General features: G+C 38.0%; 2 protein-coding genes across 9 annotated transcripts; both read right to left on the bottom strand.

Moving 5' to 3' along the window:
* Positions 1 to 98: 98 nt before the first annotated feature.
* LOC147840103 (uncharacterized) lies at positions 99 to 7507 on the bottom strand. Of its 6 annotated transcripts, none has more exons than XM_087286400.1 (9): positions 6966 to 7507; positions 6062 to 6308; positions 4583 to 4812; positions 3213 to 3914; positions 2657 to 2879; positions 2093 to 2325; positions 1672 to 2005; positions 699 to 925; positions 99 to 453 (listed from the first exon to the last, which is right to left on the bottom strand). In XM_087286400.1, the coding sequence occupies exons 1-9, from the start codon at positions 7198 to 7200 to the stop codon at positions 194 to 196; spliced, it is 2691 nt and encodes an 896-aa protein (XP_087142526.1). In that variant the 5' UTR covers positions 7201 to 7507; the 3' UTR covers positions 99 to 193. The 6 variants fall into 6 exon arrangements, with proteins under 6 accessions (XP_087142526.1, XP_087142523.1, XP_087142525.1 ...); XM_087286397.1 differs by having other exon boundaries at positions 2657 to 3431; positions 3576 to 3914; positions 6062 to 6311; positions 6966 to 7298; XM_087286399.1 differs by having other exon boundaries at positions 6062 to 6311; positions 6966 to 7276.
* Positions 7508 to 12203: 4696 nt separating this feature from the next.
* Positions 12204 to 19637, bottom strand: LOC147840102 (uncharacterized). 3 transcript variants are annotated; one of them, XR_015510791.1, is made up of 8 exons: positions 18906 to 19232; positions 18008 to 18257; positions 16532 to 16761; positions 14793 to 15885; positions 14229 to 14461; positions 13631 to 14135; positions 12803 to 13592; positions 12204 to 12558 (listed from the first exon to the last, which is right to left on the bottom strand). XR_015510791.1 is itself a non-coding variant. In XM_087286391.1 (8 exons), the coding sequence occupies exons 1-8, from the start codon at positions 19138 to 19140 to the stop codon at positions 12299 to 12301; spliced, it is 2859 nt and encodes a 952-aa protein (XP_087142517.1). In that variant the 5' UTR covers positions 19141 to 19637; the 3' UTR covers positions 12204 to 12298. The 3 variants fall into 3 exon arrangements, 2 of the variants coding, with proteins under 2 accessions (XP_087142517.1, XP_087142516.1); XM_087286391.1 differs by having other exon boundaries at positions 12803 to 13029; positions 13802 to 14135; positions 18008 to 18254; positions 18906 to 19637; XM_087286390.1 differs by having other exon boundaries at positions 12803 to 13029; positions 13802 to 14135.
* Positions 19638 to 19960: the final 323 nt, after the last annotated feature.

The raw sequence follows: 19960 nt of genomic DNA, 5'->3' as shown, positions 1-19960 counted from the left end.
ATGAGTAAGTATACTCTATATTTGTAATTATGCAGTAATTAAGTCTCCATAATCTTCTGCTTGAACTTTGTCAGCTGAAAAACTGGTCAGAAACACAATTGAAGCAAATCTTTCTTTATTTTTCTCACAATGCACATGAACAGAAGACAAACAGACATGTCAACACCATATTTACATATTTACATACTGCATGTTACGTTAGATTAAGCTGCAAGATAGCTTCGTAGCAGGCTGTGCAGCAGGGTCTACACTCGTTCAATTCGCGAAGCTTTGCGAGGTCCAGATTCAACATCACCAGCTGGTTCAAGTAGTCCCTGCTTATCCACATGCGTCTCCTCTCCAACACAAACTCGAATGCTTCTTCCAGCTTCATGCGCTGGTGGATCATCAGATATGCCATAAAAAGCACCACGGACTGGTTTAAGCCCTCGCTGCAGTACAGCAACACCTTATCTGAGGAAATGCAGAAAAAAAGACGGTCAAAACAAACTCATTCAACTAACAACACAGCTGAAGTCACAATTATTCAGTTATTAGAACTATTATGTTGAGAAATGTGCTGAAAAAATCTGCTTTCTGTTAACAGAAATAACAGGAATATACAGGAATATACAGGGGGGCTAATAACTCAGGGGGGCTAATAATTCTGCTTCAACTGCAGATGAATATTGCATGTGTGTGTGTGTGTCAACTCTTACTCTTTGTGTCACTCAGGGCCTTGTGTAGGAATTCGGCTGCTGGTGAAAATAACTGTGCTATGTTTGGCCAGCCCTGGACTCCGAGTCCTGAACGCACATTGTAGTAAGTGATGTTCTTCTTCTGGTAGTAGTCCTTCCATTCCTCTTCCTTTAAGGACAACGGCACAGCGTTCACAATGTGCGTGATGTTCATCTTTTTCAGTTTGGCTTTGTTCCTCGCTGTTTTCCTGCACAAGAACACAACAACATCATCAATTTCCCTTCACTTTCACTGACTGAAAAGCTGAATTCACGATGAAGAACACACAGCGCTCACTCTGGAGTTCTGTAAATCTACAAATGCTGAATTTAACAAAGTTTACAGGAGCTTGGTATTTTTTAATAACGCAGATTCTGAACAGTTTTCAGCATTTTGTGCTTTTTTTACTCCATCTGTCCTCAAATCTGTAGTCAAATAGTTTGAAGTAGTGTGGTCACGATACTGGGATTTCAGACTTTGATACGATACCTTGACAAACATCGATACCCTACTATATGATTTTCGATACGAAGTTAAAAATATCGATATTTGGTACAAGTTTCGATACCAAGGAACGAGGAAGTAGTATGTCCCAAAGCTTGCATACTTTTAGGGTGTAGTATAAGTATGCGAATTGGGAAGCAACAACTGACTGAGCACTGAGCACTGAGAACTGAGCACTGAGCGAACAAAAACCAGCCTCAGACAGTATTTTACCAGCCTGAATTTGAGGACTGAATTTGAGTGCTGGTTGACAAGTGGAATAAAATGGCAGGGAGAAATACCCTAACCACAACAACATGATAAAACATGACTTAAAAACATTTACCCTGACTTTTAATGTCTGCAATAGATCTTTTAAAAACTCCATGACTGTGGGAATTAAGCCCGGGTGAAACCCTGCATCATTATTTGACTGTATGCTTTGCTGTTATATGTGTGTTGTAGACTTACTCGTCAGCTATGAAGACATTGGGCCAGACTTCACTGACAGGAGTCCAGTACTGGGAGGGTTTGACGATACGAAGGTACATTTGGGAAATGGTCTGAGGGTGGTTTATGTCGACCGATGAAAACTCCGGCATCAAACCCGGCTGTTGCTGCTGATTGTGGTGACAAGCGAAGACGACTAGCTGCGTCAGGAGGTCCCTGCTCATTCTGATGTTTTTACGGTTTATCATATGGCTAATGGCCTTCGTCAATGTTTTTCCATGGTATATCATCAGATATGGCACCACGAAAAAGCAGGCGTGCCTGCAACCCTGTTGATCCTGCACCAGCAGCTGATCTGAGAAAAGAAAGACACAAAACAATTGAACACACTAGAACATGATATTAATACACTGTGTGTGTGTGTGTGTGTGTGTGTTCTTACTCTCTGGGTTGCTCAGAATCTTGTGCATGAGTTCTGCCACTCGGTAGATATGGCAGCTAAAGTTAAACGGGTCATCGTCTCTTGAAAACACATTGTGGTAGGAGATGTTCATTGTCTCGTACAGCTTGGCCTGTTCCCTCCTCAATGCATCTTGATTTGCCAAAATGGGTAAAGTGTTCAGGACGTGTGTAATTCCTCTCCTCTTCAGTGCAACTCTGTCCATTGCCCTTTTCCTGCACAAGATCACAAACAACTTTAATCAGCTTTCTATACGGACTTACAATGCAGAAACATATACAGACTCAAAGGAAACCTCTTAAGTATCTTAAGTAACCTCTTACAATATATTCAGCTGAATTAACTCATTCATTTGTCACTAATCCAGCTCCACAATATATTTTATTTCCGGCAACAAAGGCTGGAATGTCAAATAGACAATGTGGAACAGGGAGAGCTTCTGAAGTAATCATTCTCTTGAAGTAACCTACCCAACACTGTCTCCATTACCCTATTAAAGCATCACATGGCTTTGTACTATACATCATGAATGTGTTGCAGACTTACCAGCTTCCAACGTAGAGGTTGTCGAAGACTTTACAGATGGAGACCCATCTCTTCCTGTTCTCCATTTGTTGCTTGTCCAGGTTGGAAATATTTTGGGTGAAATGCAAATGCAAGAGTGAAATCTTCTCTTCCATTTGAGGTTGTGGTTGAGGACCACTCAAGTCAGAGACACACAGCTCCCCTGAATCAACGGCCTTAGGTTCGGGTATATAACCGCTCGGACCTGGGACCGGATCTGGATAGGGCTTTAAAGCACACTTGTCCAGTTTGGAGTAGACTTCAGGGTCATGTATGCGTGAAATCATCGTGACTGGTTCAAGACCGTACGGCACAACATACATTTCCTCTGAATCAACGGCCTTAGGTTCGGGTATATAACCGCTCGGACCTGGGACCGGTTCTGGATCTGGCTTTAAAGCACACTTATCCAGTTTAAAGTAGACTTCAGGGTCGTGTATGTGTGAAATCATCGTGACTGGTTCAAGACCGTACGGCTCACAAACATACATTTCCTCTGAATCAACTGCCTTAGGTTCGGGTTTATAACCGCTCGGACCTGGGACCGGTTCTGGATAGGGCTTTAAAGCACACTTATCCAGTTTAAAGTAGACTTCAGGGTCGTGTATGTGTGAAATCATCGTGACTGGTTCAAGACCGTACGGCACAACATACATTTCCTCTGAATCAACGGCCTTAGGTTCGGGTTTATAACCGCTCGGACCTGGAACCGGTTCTGGATAGGGCTTTAAAGCACACTTATCCAGTTTGGAGTAGACTTCAGGGTGGTGTATGTGATAAATCTTCGTGACTGGTTCAAGACCGTACGGCTCAACATACATTTCCTCTGAATCAACTGCCTTAGGTTCGGGTCTATAACCGCTCGGACCTGGAACCGGTTCTAGATTGTCTAGTTTGGAGCAGGCTTCAGGGTCGTGTATGTGTGAAATCTTCGTGACTGGTTTAAGACCGTACGGCTCACAAACATACATTTCCTCTGAATCAACTGACTCCACTTCAGGGTCTGGTTTATCGGCAGCAGAGTTGCTTCTGTTCTTCGCTGCGTCACTTTCAATTAAGTGTCGCTGCTCAGCGAGGATTGTTAATTTCCTCAAGAAGTCTCTGCTTGGCCTGATAAATCTCTTGTGTGTCACCAGATCAATGGAGTCCTCTGGTGTTTTGTTGTGGTGTATCATCAAATATGCCAGGAAAAGTGTGGCGGAGCGGCTGACGCCCTGCAGGCAGCACACCAACACCTTATCTGCAGGAACAAAGAGAGAAAGATCAACACAAACGTATCGCTAGCACATTTAGCACTGTAGGACAGATGGAGAGATGGATAGATAAATACTGTCCCCACAAGGATAGTAAACCCACACATTTCTGACGAGGGAAGAATATTAATAATAAAAATGACTCTAAATGATTGAACTGGAGCTGTAAAAATGCAGAAATGTTTGGGTAAGTGCACTTTCTATAAAACATACTGAAATGCTCATCTGCAGAGTTATTGGAGGTTATTAATAAACTTTTATGACTTAAAGAAACAAATTGTACGTTAAGTTCTGTAGTGTGTGCGTGTGTGTGTGTGTGTGTGTGTGTGTGTGAGTGTGTGTGTGTGTGTGTAACAGCAGTTTCAGCTATTATTTTATATTACTGTAGTACCACAGAATCACCACAACAGATTAATTCTGTAAAGAACTTTACAATAGTTAGAGTTTAAAAACAGCACAGTATTTACTGCTATACACTATAGTACTCCTGAATTACTGTAGTATTTGTTTCATGCGCAGTATAAAAACCTTTACACCTATGAAATGTCCTCACAATTCCCAAAAAACAAACCAGCATTCGCTGAAAACAAACTCAACAATTTGGCAGTGTACAACACAATGTTGGTTCAGTTTGTGTGTGGAAGTGAACTCTTACTCTGTGGTTTGCTCAGGGCTGTATGAATGAAGTCTGCCGCTGGGAAAAAGTGTTTGGTGACATCAAACCATCCATCATCGTCTGCAGACAGTCTGAGGGAAGTGATGTTCATGTCTTTGTAAACCTTTTCCCATTCATTTTTGGATGTTTCATTCTCCAGCTCTGGTGCAGCGTTCAGGAGGTGTGTGATGTTCATCTCCTCCAGTCTGGCTGGGTCTCTGGCCGTATTCCTGCAAAAGAACACAACAGCCTTGATTAGTCTTCATTAAAACACTCTTACTCTACAATTGTCCAGGGGTGCGTTTCCGAAAACCATCTTTAGCCAACTAAGGTCGCAAGTGTGTCATTACAAACATCATTTGTTGATTTGACGTTTCCCAAATCTGTCATTCCAACGAACATTCGCAAACTGTGTCGCAAACTTGTGCACTTGCGACTACACCTCTGGAGCTGTAGCTAGAAACCGTTCCTGGCTGTGTTCTATTTTCAGTTATCCCCCCTATGCCCTATTCATTTAGAACATTCTAACATTTAAACTTGGAATTATTAAAAAAAGCATTAAGGTCATCTCTCTTAGCTGTAATTTGCTTTCAAAGTATTTTTACAGTTCAGTTTTAGCGATCTTCATGTTTACAATTGCTCCCTTCACAGTGCACTTTGAAAACATTGATGTCATTTTGAACACAACCAAAGCTAGTATATTTTTACTGTTATTGCTCCAAAGCTAGTGAACACAAAAAAACATAGCATACGTTAATGCTTTTAATTTAGAGTAGGTTATTTGTTAAGTATCTTTACTGTATATGACATGGGCCTGATGATTAGAACATTTCTGCAGTGTTTTACAAGTGTCAAAATCTAAAAGTAGACTTTAAAATAATAAAATAAAAAATATTCTTATTTTTATTATTAATAATAATGAAGTAGAATGTTTTTTTCCTGATACATAATAAATATTAAATTTCATTTCTTAATAAATCACCTCATTATTTATTTATTTATTTATATGATTTATATATGAGATTAGAAGAGGTCTTCGCTTTTGTAAATGATTTTATGTTTGAAAGTAGATAATGTAATGTTCTCTATAATATTTGTAATGGAAACACAGGCCCTATATGTGCCATTTGCATATATTTTCAATTAATATGAATAAGCAGTGCATGTTTTTATCAAAATTAATATTGCATTTGTTTCTGAAATGTGTGTGTGTGCAAAACAATATAGTTTGCACAAAGAAATGATGAAGTAGCTCAGATTGCCCAATACAGTCTACAACTGCGCTGTGTTTGATTTGTCTTCATAAGGCTGCAGTATGTTTTACTATTAATTACTGTTTAATTGGTATTAAAGTCACCATGACATTTAAATTTGCTCTTATTTTTTAAACCATTACCATTATTTATTAAATCATGCACCGCACAACATTTGTTACTTATTTCAGGACCGCTTCAGATGTGATGTGTGTTGCAGACTTACACATTTCCTATGAAGACGTTGGGCCAGACCTCAGTGACCGGTGTCCACTTCAGAGCGCATTTTTCCAGGCGGTCCTGCAGGCGGGTAATGCGTTCAGGATCTCTGGGATTAGGGACATCAAGTAATTCTGGATTCGGCTGTGATGAGTCCCTGGTTTCTCTGTTTCTCCGAAACTTTGCCTTCACAGCCTTCCATGCCCTTCTGAAGAAAGACAACACACGGTTGCTCTTCTTCACTTTGGTCTTTCCTACTAACAGACAAAAACAAAGAAACAAGTTATTAAGACATGTCTGAAATGAGTATATGTACATAATAATAAGCACCTGTTAATAACAGTGTTTCACCAAAAAAGCCTCAAAAGTGACTGAATGTAGTTTGATAAAAACAATATCTGCAGTTTTGTTTGTTTGAATGTTGATATTGAAATTGTCTGTGATTTTGAAGGAAGGGTACAGTGTTAGTTTGGACCTAGCATGTTTAAACCTAACAAGGGCAAGACCATTACAGACATACTTATAAACACTATACTTAATACTATACTTAATATACTTAATACTATACCTAATATACTTTAAAATAAAACTAGTACTATCGCTGTGACTCTTTTGGGCCTTCATTCATATTCCTATAGAAAACATCAAAATTTGCTATAACAAGTTCAAGTTTGGGTTTCACAGATATAAAAATACACATGATTAAGTAAAGATATTTCAAAATATAGTGAATAATTGACGTTTACATGTATTTTATCATCCATTAAGACGACCTACAGTTTATATATGTGTTCAAATATGTTAACTAAACATATAAGACGCCCTGTACTGAAGTTTATACAGCTCAGAGAGCCTGTGTTTGTATTTATGTGTGACAGTAATGTGTTTAAGATGCTCTTTTCGACATTTACCGTTAGGGCTGATGCTCCGGGCGGCAGCAGGAGAGGGGCCGAAGCCGCCCTCAGCCTGAGCCTGCCCGGCTACGCCATCTGCTGGATCTTGTAGATGTTCGACGTCCAGCGAGGCCGGCATCACGGCGTTTCTTCTAATCAGGTTAGTCATGATATTTGTTTTCTTACACACTGTGTTAAAAACGCGTCGACAAACTTTACGGATTTCTTCACTACGGTGAAACTCTGCGTCCATTTAGTCTACTCGACAATTTTCACACTAATGGCGTTTTTCGCTCGGTTACAGTCAGTAGAACTCAAATTCCGAACGCGCTCCATGGTTGCCACAGCAACGGAGTTACGTCATGGCGGAGACCCGCATTTTAAAAAATGCATCCATTCACTGATCGATCTGTCATCAAAATACATCATTACAGACGATTAATTTAGCGAGTTTTACATCACACTATAATACGAGATACACTTTAATGTTAATGTCACCAAAGCAGCCGTTCTTACTCCCAATTATTGTGATAATATGTTTTCTGCTAACTTGCTAAAGTGAATTAGCTAGCGCTAGCTACAATATGGTGCACCGAGTTGGATAATATGATAGGCTAATATTGCAGCATGCTAATTATATTTTTCCCTCTGAGAATTGTCATCGATAATGTGATGTCGCACTGACTGTGTGTGAACTGACTAAATAATAATACACTTTTACCAGAGTCATAAATTGTGTTTCAGAGTGCTTTAATGGATGTTAAAGGATGTTTAATGGATGTAACCCTGGTAGATTAACGTACATTAGGTCCATAACATTTCAAGCCTCTGCTCAGGTTAATAATAACAGACTAAAATGTGAGATGTCTTGTTAAATATCATTTTAACTGAAGTGGGGAAGAGCTTCATTACTGCTCTTTAGTGATGTGTTGAGAATAAAATATGGTCTAAATCATTGGTCACCAGCCTTTTGGAAACTGAGAGCTACTTCTTGGGTACTGATTAGTGTAAAGGGCTACCAGTTATTAAATAACATTTTTTTCTTAATTTCCTTTTAATTATATGTTATTATTATTAATAATAATATTGATCTTTGTGAAGACATTGATCATGTTAATGATTTCTCACAGTAGTTGTCAATATTGATTTAACAAGTTAGATAAATATTAATATGCAACACTTCATTTGTCTGAAATTGTTTTTAAAGTTATTTTTTTTTACACAGTATATAACTTAAAGTAATTTTCAAATTTACACCTATGCAAGTGTGATTTAAAAAGAATACCTATACAAATGTGTTGAGAATTAAATATGGTCTAAATTATAATTATACCTTGCTTGAAAATGCTTGACTGAGCTTAACCCAACCAGTTGTTCTGTTTAGGGCCAAACACTTTTCACACAGGGCTGGTTTTGGGTTGTGTTTTCCTCAGTCTCTGCGTTCGCTTGACTTTTGTTCACTCTGGTGCCTTGACTAGTCAACTAAGTGTTGACTATTTTTTATTTATTTATTTATTTATTTTTTATTTTTTTATTATTTTTATTTAAACTTAAAATAACAAACAGGCATTTTCAACTTCCATTGTTAAACATATATAACATTATATGCAAGCAGCATATAATAAACAAAACAGTAAAAACTAATAATAACATGAATAAACTCTGAATAATATAAAAGGAAATACATTACCTTCAGCTGGGTCAGTCCATACAAGTTGACAAGAGCTTAGAGAGCTTTAAGGCACCTTTTGTTTTTACCTGTTTTATAGATTTATATAAAATATTGAAATCATTTTAAATGCTTTAAAACAAGGAGAAACTTTAACAAATCTACATTAGTGGATATAACATTTTGCTACAATCAACATATTATTACACAGAAATTTAATTTCCTTGTTTTTCATAAAAATGCCAAATTTCACAATGTGATAGTCAAACGCAGGTATTACATTTTTTGTCATCAACCACTCAAACAATCTGTCCCAAAAGGATTTGACAAAAGAACAACTATAAAAAAAAAGATGTTCCTGGGATTCAATATCTTTCAAGCAGAAAATACAAGCATTACTGTCTAAATTAAATCTTATTCTAAGAAATTCGTTACATGGATAGATGTCATTAATTGTTTTGAAATGTACAGTTGAAGTCAGAATTATTCGCCCCCTTCGAATTTTTTTCTTCTTTTTTAAATATTTTCCAATTTATGTTTAACAGAGCAAAGAAATTTTCACAGTATGTCTGATAATATATTTTCTTCTGGAGAAAGTCTGTTTTGTTTTATTTTGGCAAGAAAAAAGCAGTTTTTATTTTTTTTTAACACCATTTTAGGAGCAATATTATTAGCCCCTTTAAGCAATATTTTTTCTCAAAAGTCTACAGAACAAACCATCGTTATACAATAACTTGCCTAATTACCCCAACCTTTCCTAGTTAACTTAATTAACCTAGTTTAGCCTTTAAATATCCCTTTAAGCTGTATAGACGTGTCTTGAAAAATATCTAGTCTAATATTATTTACTGTCTTTATGGCAAAGATAAAATAAATCAGTTATTAGAGATGAGTTATTTAAACTATTATGTTTAGAAATGTGTTGAAGAAATCTTCTCTCCGTTAAACAGAAATTGGGGAAAAATGATCAAGTGGTGTAATAATTCAGGGGGGCTAATAATTCTGACTTCAACTGTACTTCTTTCATTTTAGGTAATTAGGGAAATGACAGGTATCTTTTTCTCATTTCAATTGTGTCCGCATAAGAAAATCTCTCTTTTAACAGGAAGAGGAAAATATTCTTTTGTCAGTAGTGATCTCAAGACCTTGTTGTTACATTTAATATCCAAAAATGAATAATTATTTATAACCAAATCAACTAGTGTAGGTGTTACAGAAGAGCATTGCACTATACCTTTAACTAAATACCTCAAAGCTACAGGAATAGCTTTGACAACCAAAGAGAATTCTCTATATGCACAATTAAATTTGAATTTTAACTTAAAATGATCATAACTCAACATATTACCGTCATCATCCATTAAATGAATTACATTCCAAACTCATTTGTCAAATCAGTCTTGATGAAAAATGATTTCCTCTTATGTAAAATACACCTGTTATTCCAAATGATAACATTATGTGGAGTAAAATTGTGCTTGTACAACATTTTCCAATATAGTAACACTTTAAATGGCAATTTAGTAAGTCAAAACAGAAGTAAAGAAATTCCTCCCATTCTTTAAAAAATATGCAAAGGGATGCTAAACCATAAAGACGGTTCATATTTAACAAAGCTTTGTCTAAGTCTTGACTACTTCGGTTGATTAACATGGGAGCACTGTACAAATATGGCGGCGCTATTGACGCATGTTCAGCATCCGTATGCGATTTCTAGTGTATTTATATCTATTGCGTTTATCAAAAAGGGCTGAGCCTTTTATTTTGAAGGCTCGTTGAACTTCTTAAGTATAATCTCAACTAGCCTAGTTCATATTATCGAGATTAAATGGATTACATTCAGGCAAAATCAATTTTAACTGCACCTTCTTTCTGAATACAACACATTGCATTAGTTTGATCTGATTGTTGATTGAGGGACATATTTTACTCTGGAATGGTAGAAGAAGATGGTGTGGATTTGGAGGAAGAAGAAGAGGAAGATGATCAATCAGAAAACAGAAGGAAAGTTTAGAAATCTTATTAACTTATTAAAATGAGTTAAAGTAACGTAAAAACATCTGTTGAAACCTGATTTACTTATTAAAATGAGTTAATGTAACACAAAACGTGTTGAAATCTAATTAACATATTAAAATGAGTTAAAGTAACGTAAAAACATATCACACTTTAAAGTGAATTTTATATAACATCATGGTGTACACGACAGTCTCTGGACTTGCTTGCAAAACAATAATCACTTTCTGGCTATCGGATAGGCATGGTTATATATATATATTGCGATCATGATTTTCGAAAGTATTACATCGCTTGTAAACGTTTATTATTACCATTTGATGAGTCTCCCCATACAGTTTGATCTAGCACTTGGACCTGAAAGCCGATTCGTGTGAAGTCACACTTAACAAGCAGATAGAAGATTGGTGAAAACGTTGCCTGGTCTGATGAGACTCAACTTCTGCTGCAACGGTAGAGGGTCAGAGTTTGGCGTCCACAACAAGAAAGCATGGATATTGCTGACCCTGTCCATCCCTTTATGAGCACAATGTACCCATCTTCTGATGACTACTTCCAGCAAAATAATGCACCAATCATCTCAGACTGGTTTCTTGAACATGACAATGAGTTCACTGTACTCAAATGGCCTCCACAGTCACCAGATCTCAATCCAATAGAGTACCTTTGGGATGTTGTGGAACGGGAGACTCGCATCATGAACGTGCAGCCGACAAATCTGTTTTGTCTGATGCCATCATGCCAATATGGAGCAAAATCTCTGAGGAATATTTCCAGTACCTTGTTGAATCCATGGCACGAAGGATTAAGGCAGTTCTGAAGGCAAAAGGGGGTCCAACCCGGTACTAGTAAAGTGTACCTAATAAAGTGGCCGATGTGTAATAAAATTTTTGAAATTTCTAGATATTAATATTTACTTTTAAAGACTCAATATGGACTTTGGAAAGGATACCGCATCATTGACATCTTATGTGTCAAACAGTGTTACAGGAGAGACTGACCTGAGTAACCTAATATAGTCTAAATCAGAGGTGTCCAAACTCGGTCCTGGAGGGCCGGTGTCCTGGAGAGTTTAGCTTCAAGTTACCCTAATCAAACACACCTGAAGCAGCTAATCAAGCTCTCACTACATATAATAGAAACTTCCAGGCAGGTGTGTCGAAGCAAATTGTAACTGAACTATGCAGGATAGTGGCCCTCCAGGACTGAGTTTGGACACCCCTGGTCTAAATGACTTCAGAAGCTCACTGTAGTTATTTAGTACTTGACAAAACTACTGTTCGGAGGATTTCTGTACTCATGATACACACGCTCATTACAAATATGTTGTTCATTTTCATTTCAGAATAGTTTTAACAGATGATATTGATTAAATTAACCCAGAATGTTCTTTAAAATTCAGAACCAGACCCAAAGTAAGATAATGTTGTTTTATTGCCTTATTACAAGACTGAGAGTTTAAACTAACTCATTTAAACGCAATGAGGCCTGTATATAAATGCTGAGTAAGCTATTTTACTATTTTATTCTATTTTGAACTTTGTCAGCTGAAAAACTGGTCAGAAACACAATTGAAGCAAATCTTTCTTTATTTTTCTCACAATGCTCATGAACAGAAGACAAACAGACATGTCAACACCATATTTACATATTTACATACTCCATGTTACGTTAGATTAAGCTGCAAGATAGCTTCGTAGCAGGCTGTGCAGCAGGGTCTACACTCGTTCAATTTGCGAAGCTTTGCGAGGTCCAGATTCAACATCACCAGCTGGTTCAAGTAGTCCCTGCTTATCCACATGCGTCTCCTCTCCAACACAAACTCGAATGCTTCTTCCAGCTTCATGCGCTGGTGGATCATCAGATATGCCATAAAAAGCACGACAGACTGGTTTAAGCCCTCGCTGCAGTACAGCAACACCTTATCTGAGGAAATGCAGAAAAAAAGACGGTCAAAACAAACTCATTCAACTAACAACACAGCTGAAGATACAATTATTCAGTTATTAGAACTATTATGTTGAGAAATGTGCTGAAAAATCTGCTTTCTGTTAACAGAAATAACAGGAATATACAGGAATATACAGGGGGGCTAATAACTCAGGGGGGCTAATAATTCTGCTTCAACTGCAGATGAATATTGCATGTGTGTGTGTGTGTCAACTCTTACTCTTTGTGTCACTCAGGGCCTTGTGTAGGAATTCTGCTGCTGGTGAAAATAACTGTGCTATGTTTGGCCAGCCCTGGACTCCGAGTCCTGAACGCACATTGTAGTAAGTGATGTTCTTCTTCTGGTAGTAGTCCTTCCATTCCTCTTCCTTTAAGGACAACGGCACAGCGTTCACAATGTGCGTGATGTTCATCTTTTTCAGTTTGGCTTTGTTCCTTGCTGTTTTCCTGCACAAGAACACAACAACATCATCAATTTCCCTTCACTTTCACTGACTGAAAAGCTGAATTCACGATGAAGAACACACAGCGCTCACTCTGGAGTTCTGTAAATCTACAAATGCTGAATTTAACAAAGTTTACAGGAGCTTGTTATTGTTTTAATAACGCAGATTTTTCTTGCAGATTTTGGCCACGTTGTAAAACAAATCCACAAACTAACAGTTTTCAGCATTTTGTGCTTTTTTTTACTCCATCTGTCTTCAAATCTGTAGTCAAATAGTTTGAAGTAGTGTGGTCACGATACTGGGATTTCAGACTTTGATACGATACCTTGACAAACATCGATACCCTACTATATGATTTTCGATACTACAAGTTAAAAATATCGATATTTGGTACAAGTTTCGATACCAAGGAACGCGGAAGTTGTATATCCCAAAGCTTGCATACTTTTAGGGTGTAGTATAAGTATGCGAATTGGGACGCAACAACTGACTGAGCACTGAGCGAACAAAAAGCAGCCTCAGACAGTATTTTACCAGCCTGAATTTGAGGACTGAATTTGATTGCTGGTTGACAAGCGGAATAAAATGGCAGGGAGAAATACCCTAACCACAACAACATGATAAAACATGACTTAAAAACATTTACCCTGACTTTTAATGTCTGCAATAGATCTTTTAAAAACTCCATGACTGTGGGAATTAAGCCCGGGTGAAACCCTGCATCATTATTTGACTGTATGCTTTGCTGTTATATGTGTGTGTTGTAGACTTACTCGTCAGCTATGAAGACATTGGGCCAGACTTCACTGACAGGAGTCCAGTACTGGGAGGGTTTGACGATACGAAGGTACATTTGGGAAATGGTCTGAGGGTGGTTTATGTCGATAGATGAAAACTCCGGCATCAAACCCGGCTGTTGCTGCTGATTGTGGTGACAAGCGAAGACGACTAGCTGCGTCAGGAGGTCCCTGCTCATTCTGATGTTTTTACGGTTTATCATATGGCTAATGGCCTTCGTCAATGTTTTTCCATGGTATATCATCAGATATGGCACCACGAAAAAACAGGCGTGCCTGCAACCCTGTTGATCCTGCACCAGCAGCTGATCTGAGAAAAGAAAGACACAAAACAATTGAACACACTAGAACATGATATTAATACACTGTGTGTGTGTGTGTCTGTGTGTGTGTGTGTTCTTACTCTCTGGGTTGCTCAGAATCTTGTGCATGAGTTCTGCCACTCGGTAGATATGGCAGCTAAAGTCAAACGGGTCATCGTCTCTTGAAAACACATTGTGGTAGGAGATGTTCATTGTCTCGTACAGCTTGGCCTGTTCCCTCCTCAATGCATCTTGATTTGCCAAAATGGGTAAAGTGTTCAGGACGTGTGTAATTCCTCTCCTCTTCAGTGCAACTCTGTCCATTGCCCTTTTCCTGCACAAGATCACAAACAACTTTAATCAGCTTTCTATACGGACTTACAATGCAGAAACATATACAGACTCAAAGGAAACCTCTTAAGTATCTTCAGTAACCTCTTACAATATATTCAGCTGAATTAACTCATTCATTTGTCACTAATCCAGCTCCACAATATATTTTATTTCCGGCAACAAAGGCTGGAATGTCAAATAGACAATGTGGAACAGGGAGAGCTTCTGAAGTAATCATTCTCTTGAAGTAACCTACCCAACACTGTCTCCATTACCCTATTAAAGCATCACATGGCTTTGTACTATACATCATGAATGTGTTGCAGACTTACCAGCTTCCAACGTAGAGGTTGTCGAAGACTTTACAGATGGAGACCCATCTCTTCCTGTTCTCCATTTGTTGCTTGTCCAGGTTGGAAATATTTTGGGTGAAATGCAAATGCAAGAGTGAAATCTTCTCTTCCATTTGAGGTTGTGGTTGAGGACCCCTCAAGTCAGAGACACACAGCTCCCCTGAATCAATGGCCTTAGGTTCGGGTATATAACCGCTCGGACCTGGGACCGGTTCTGGATAGGGCTTTAAAGCACACTTGTCCAGTTTAAAGTAGACTTCAGGGTCGTGTATGTGTGAAATCATCGTGACTGGTTCAAGACCGTACGGCACAACATACATTTCCTCTGAATCAACTGTCTTAGGTTCGGGTCTATAACCACTCGGACCTGGAACCGGTTCTGGATAGGGCTTTAAAGCACACTTATCCAGTTTAAAGTAGACTTCAGGGTCGTGTATGTGTGAAATCATCGTGACTGGTTTAAGACCGTACGGCTCAACATACATTTCCTCTGAATCAACTGCCTTAGGTTCAGGTCTATAACCACTCGGACCTGGGACCGGTTCTGGATCAGGCTTTAAAGCACACTTGTCTAGTTTGGAGCAGGCTTCAGGGTCGTGTATGTGTGAAATCTTCGTGACTGGTTCAAGACCGTACGGCTCACAAACATACATTTCCTCTGAATCAACTGCCTTAGGTTCGGGTCTATAACGGCTCGGACCTGGAACCGGTTCTAGATTGTCTAGTTTGGAGCAGGCTTCAGGGTTGTGTATGTGTGAAATCTTCGTGACTGGTTTAAGACCGTACGGCTCACAAACATACATTTCCTCTGAATCAACTGACTCCACTTCAGGGTCTGGTTTATCGGCAGCAGAGTTGCTTCTGTTCTTCGCTGCGTCACTTTCAATTAAGTGTCGCTGCTCAGCGAGGATTGTTAATTTCCTCAAGAAGTCTCTGCTTGGCCTGATAAATCTCTTGTGTGTCACCAGATCAATGGAGTCCTCTGGGGTTTTGTTGTGGTGTATCATCAAATATGCCAGGAAAAGTGTGGCGGAGCGGCTGACGCCCTGCAGGCAGCACACCAACACCTTATCTGCAGGAACAAAGAGAGAAAGATCAACACAAACGTATCGCTAGCACATTTAGCACTGTAGGACAGATGGAGAGATGGATAGATAAATACTGTCCCCACAAGGATATTAAACCCAGACATTTCTGACGAGGGAAGAAAATTAATAATAAAAATGACTCTAAATGATTGAACTGGAGCTGTAAAAATGCAGAAATGTTTGGGTAAGTGCACTTTCTATAAAACACACTGAAATACTCATCTGCAGAGTTATTGGAGGTTATTAATAAACTTTTAAGACTTAAAGAAACAAATTGTACGTTAAGTTCTGTAGTGTGTGTGTGTGTGTGTGTGTGTGTGTGTGTGTAACAGCAGTTTCAGCTATTATTTTATATTACTGTAGTACCACAGAATCACCACAACAGATTAATTCTGTGAAGAACTTTACAATAGTTAGAGTTTAAAAACAGCACAGTATTTACTGCTATACACTATAGTACTCCTGAATTACTGTAGTATTTGTTTCATGCGCAGTATAAAAACCTTTACACCTATGAAATGTCCTCACAATTCCCAAAAAACAAACCAGCATTCGCTGAAAACAAACTCAACAATTTGGCAGTGTACAACACAATGTTGGTTCAGTTTGTGTGTGGAAGTGAACTCTTACTCTGTGGTTTGCTCAGGGCTGTATGAATGAAGTCTGCCGCTGGGAAAAAGTGTTTGGTGACATCAAACCATCCATCATCGTCTGCAGACAGTCTGAGGGAAGTGATGTTCATGTCTTTGTAAACCTTTTCCCATTCATTTTTGGATGTTTCATTGTCCAGCTCTGGTGCAGCGTTCAGGAGGTGTGTGATGTTCATCTCCTCCAGTCTGGCTGGGTCTCTGGCCGTATTCCTGCAAAAGAACACAACAGCCTTGATTAGTCTTCATTAAAACACTCTTACTCTACAATTGTCCAGGGGTGCGTTTCCGAAAACCATCTTTAGCCAACTAAGGTCGCAAGTGTGTCATTACAAACGTCATTTGTTGATTTGACGTTTCCCAAATCTGTCATTCAACGAACATTCACAAACTGAGTCGCAAACTTGTGCACTTGCAACTACACCTCTGGAGCTCTAGCTAGAAACCGTTCCTGGCTGTGTTCTATTTTCAGTTATCTCCCCTATGCCCTATTCATTTAGAACATTCTAACATTTAAACTTGGAATTATTAAAAACAGCATTAAGGTCATCTCTCTTAGCTGTAATTTGCTTTCAAAGTATTTTTACAGTTCAGTTTTAGCGATCTTCATGTTTACAATTGCTCCCTTCACAGTACACTTTGAAAACATTGATGTCATTTTGAACACAACCAAAGCTAGTATATTTTTACTGTTATTGCTCCAAAGCTAGTGAACACAAAAAAACATAGCATACGTTAATGCTTTTAATTTAGAGTAGGTTATTTGTTAAGTATCTTTACTGTATATGACATGGGCCTGATGGTTAGAACATTTCTGCAGTGTTTTACAAGTGTCAAAATCTAAAAGTAGACTTTAAAATAATAAAATAACAAATATTCTTATTTTTATTATTAATAATAATGAAGTAGAATGTTTTTTTTCCTGATACATAATAAATATTAAATTTCCTTTGTTAATAAATCACCTCATTATTTATTTATTTATATGATTTATATATGAGATTAGAAGAGGTCTTCGCTTTTGTAAGTGATTTTATGTTTGAGAGTAGATAATGTAATGTTCTCTATAATATTTGTAATGGAAACACAGGCCCTATATGTGCCATTTGCATATATTTTTAATTAATATGAATAAGCAGTGCATGTTTTTATCAAAATTAATGTTGCATTTGTTTCTGAAATGTGTGTGTGTGCAAAACAATATAATTTGCACAAAGAAATGATGAAGTAGCTCAGATTGCCCAATACAGTCTACAACTGTGCTGTGTTTGATTTGTCTTCATAAGGCTGCAGTATGTTATTACTATTAATTACTGTTTAATTGGTATTAAAGTCACCATGACATTTAAATTTGCTCTTATTTTTTAAACCATTACCATTATTTATTAAATCATGCACCGCACAACATTTGTTACTTATTTCAGGACCGCTTCAGATGTGATGTGTGTTGCAGACTTACACATTTCCTATGAAGACGTTGGGCCAGACCTCAGTGACCGGTGTCCACTTCAGAGCGCATTTTTCCAGGCGGTCCTGCAGGCGGGTAATGCGTTCAGGATCTCTGGGATTAGGGACATCAAGTAATTCTGGATTCGGCTGTGATGAGTCCCTGGTTTCTCTGTTTCTCCGAAACTTTGCCTTCACAGCCTTCCATGCCCTTCTGAAGAAAGACAACACACGGTTGCTCTTCTTCACTTTGGTCTTTCCTACTAACAGACAAAAACAAAGAAACAAGTTATTAAGACATGTCTGAAATGAGTATATGTACATAATAATAAGCACCTGTTAATAACAGTGTTTCACCAAAAAAGCCTCAAAAGTGACTGAATGTAGTTTGATAAAAACAATATCTGCAGTTTAGTTTGTTTGAATGTTTATATTGAAACTGTCTGTGATTTTGAAGGAAGGGTACAGTGTTAGTTTGGACCTAGCATGTTTAAACCTAACAAAGGCAAGACCATTACAGACATACTTATAAACACTATACTTAATACTATACTTAATATACTTAATACTATACCTAATATACTTTAAAATAAAGCTAGTACTATCGCTGTGCCTCTTTTGGGCCTTCATATTCCTATACAAACATCAACATTTTTATAACAAGTTCAAGTTTGGGTTTCACAGATTTAAAAATACACATGATTAATTAAAGATATTTCCAAATATAGTGAATAATTGACATTTACATGTATTTTATCGTCCATTAAGACGACCTACAGTCTATATATGTGTTCAAATATGTTAACTAAACATATAAGACGCCCTGTAGTGAAGTTTATACAGCTCAGAGAGTCTGTGTTTGTATTTATGTGTGACAGTAATGTGTTTAAGATGCTCTTTTCGACATTTACCGTTCGGGCTGATGCTCCGGGCGGCAGCAGGAGAGGGGCCGAAGCCGCCCTCAGCCTGAGCCTGCCCGGCTACGCCATCTGCTGGATCTTGTAGATGTTCGACGTCCAGCGAGGCCGGCATCACGGCGTTTCTTCTAATCAGGTTAGTCATGATATTTGTTTTCTTACACACTGTGTTAAAAACGCGTCGACAAACTTTATGGATTTCTTCACTACGGTGAAACTCTGCGTCCATTTAGTCTACACGACAATTTTCACTCTAATGGCGTTTTCGCTCGGTTACAGTCAGTAGAACTCAAATTCCGAACGCGCTCCATGGTTGCCACAGCAACGGAGTTACGTCATGGCGGAGACCCGCATTTTAAAAAATGCATCCATTCACTGATCGATCTGTCATCAAAATACATCATTACAGACGATTAATTTAGCGAGTTTTACATCACATTACAATACAAGATACTCTTTAATGTTAAAGTCACCAAAGCAGCCGTTCTTAGTCCCAATTATTGTAGTAATATATGTTTTCTGCTAACTTGCTAAAGTGAATTAGCTAGCGCTAGCTACAATACGGTGCACCGAGTTGGATAATATGATAGGCTAATATTGCAGCATGCTAATAATATTTTTCCCTTTGAGAATTCTCTTTGATCATGTGATGTCGCACTGACTGTGTGTGAATTGACTGAATAATAATACACTTTTACCTGACTCATAAATTGTGTTTCAGATTGCTTTAATTGATGTTGGGTTATTAACTCTGGTAGATTAAAGTACATTAGGTCCATAACATTTCAAGCCTCTGCTTAGGTTAATAATAACAGACTAAAATGTGAGATGTCTTGTTAAATATCATTTTAACTGAAGTGGAGAAGAGCTTCATTACTGCTCTTTAGTGATGTGTTGAGAATAAAATATGGTCTAAATCATTGGTCACCAGCCTTTTGGAAACTGAGAGCTACTTCTTGGGTACTGATTAGTGTAAAGGGCTACCAGTTATTAAATAACACATTTTTCTTAATTTCCTTTTAATTATATGTTATTATTAATAATTAATA

This window comes from Danio rerio, chromosome 16, assembly GCF_052040795.2.
Source record: "Danio rerio strain M-AB ecotype USA chromosome 16, GRCz13ab, whole genome shotgun sequence".
NCBI lineage: Eukaryota > Metazoa > Chordata > Actinopteri > Cypriniformes > Danionidae > Danio > Danio rerio.
Note: the sequence above shows the minus strand (reverse complement) of the source record. Positions and strands in the feature narration are given on the sequence as shown.

Excerpts from the sequence above, each read along its gene's own strand:
- LOC147840103 (XM_087286395.1), bottom strand. The coding sequence starts at position 7,200 with ATGGACGCAGAGTTTCACCGTAGTGAAGAAATCCGTAAAGTTTGTCGA. Across the intron at positions 4,813-6,061 it reads AACGTCTTCATAGGAAATGT|GAATACGGCCAGAGACCCAG; the intron begins GTAAGTCTGCAA and ends GTTCTTTTGCAG. Across the intron at positions 2,326-2,656 it reads AACCTCTACGTTGGAAGCTG|GAAAAGGGCAATGGACAGAG; the intron begins GTAAGTCTGCAA and ends GATCTTGTGCAG.
- LOC147840102 (XM_087286390.1), bottom strand. The coding sequence starts at position 19,140 with ATGGACGCAGAGTTTCACCGTAGTGAAGAAATCCATAAAGTTTGTCGA. Across the intron at positions 14,462-14,792 it reads AACCTCTACGTTGGAAGCTG|GAAAAGGGCAATGGACAGAG; the intron begins GTAAGTCTGCAA and ends GATCTTGTGCAG. Across the intron at positions 12,559-12,802 it reads GGCCCTGAGTGACACAAAGA|ATAAGGTGTTGCTGTACTGC; the intron begins GTAAGAGTTGAC and ends GCATTTCCTCAG.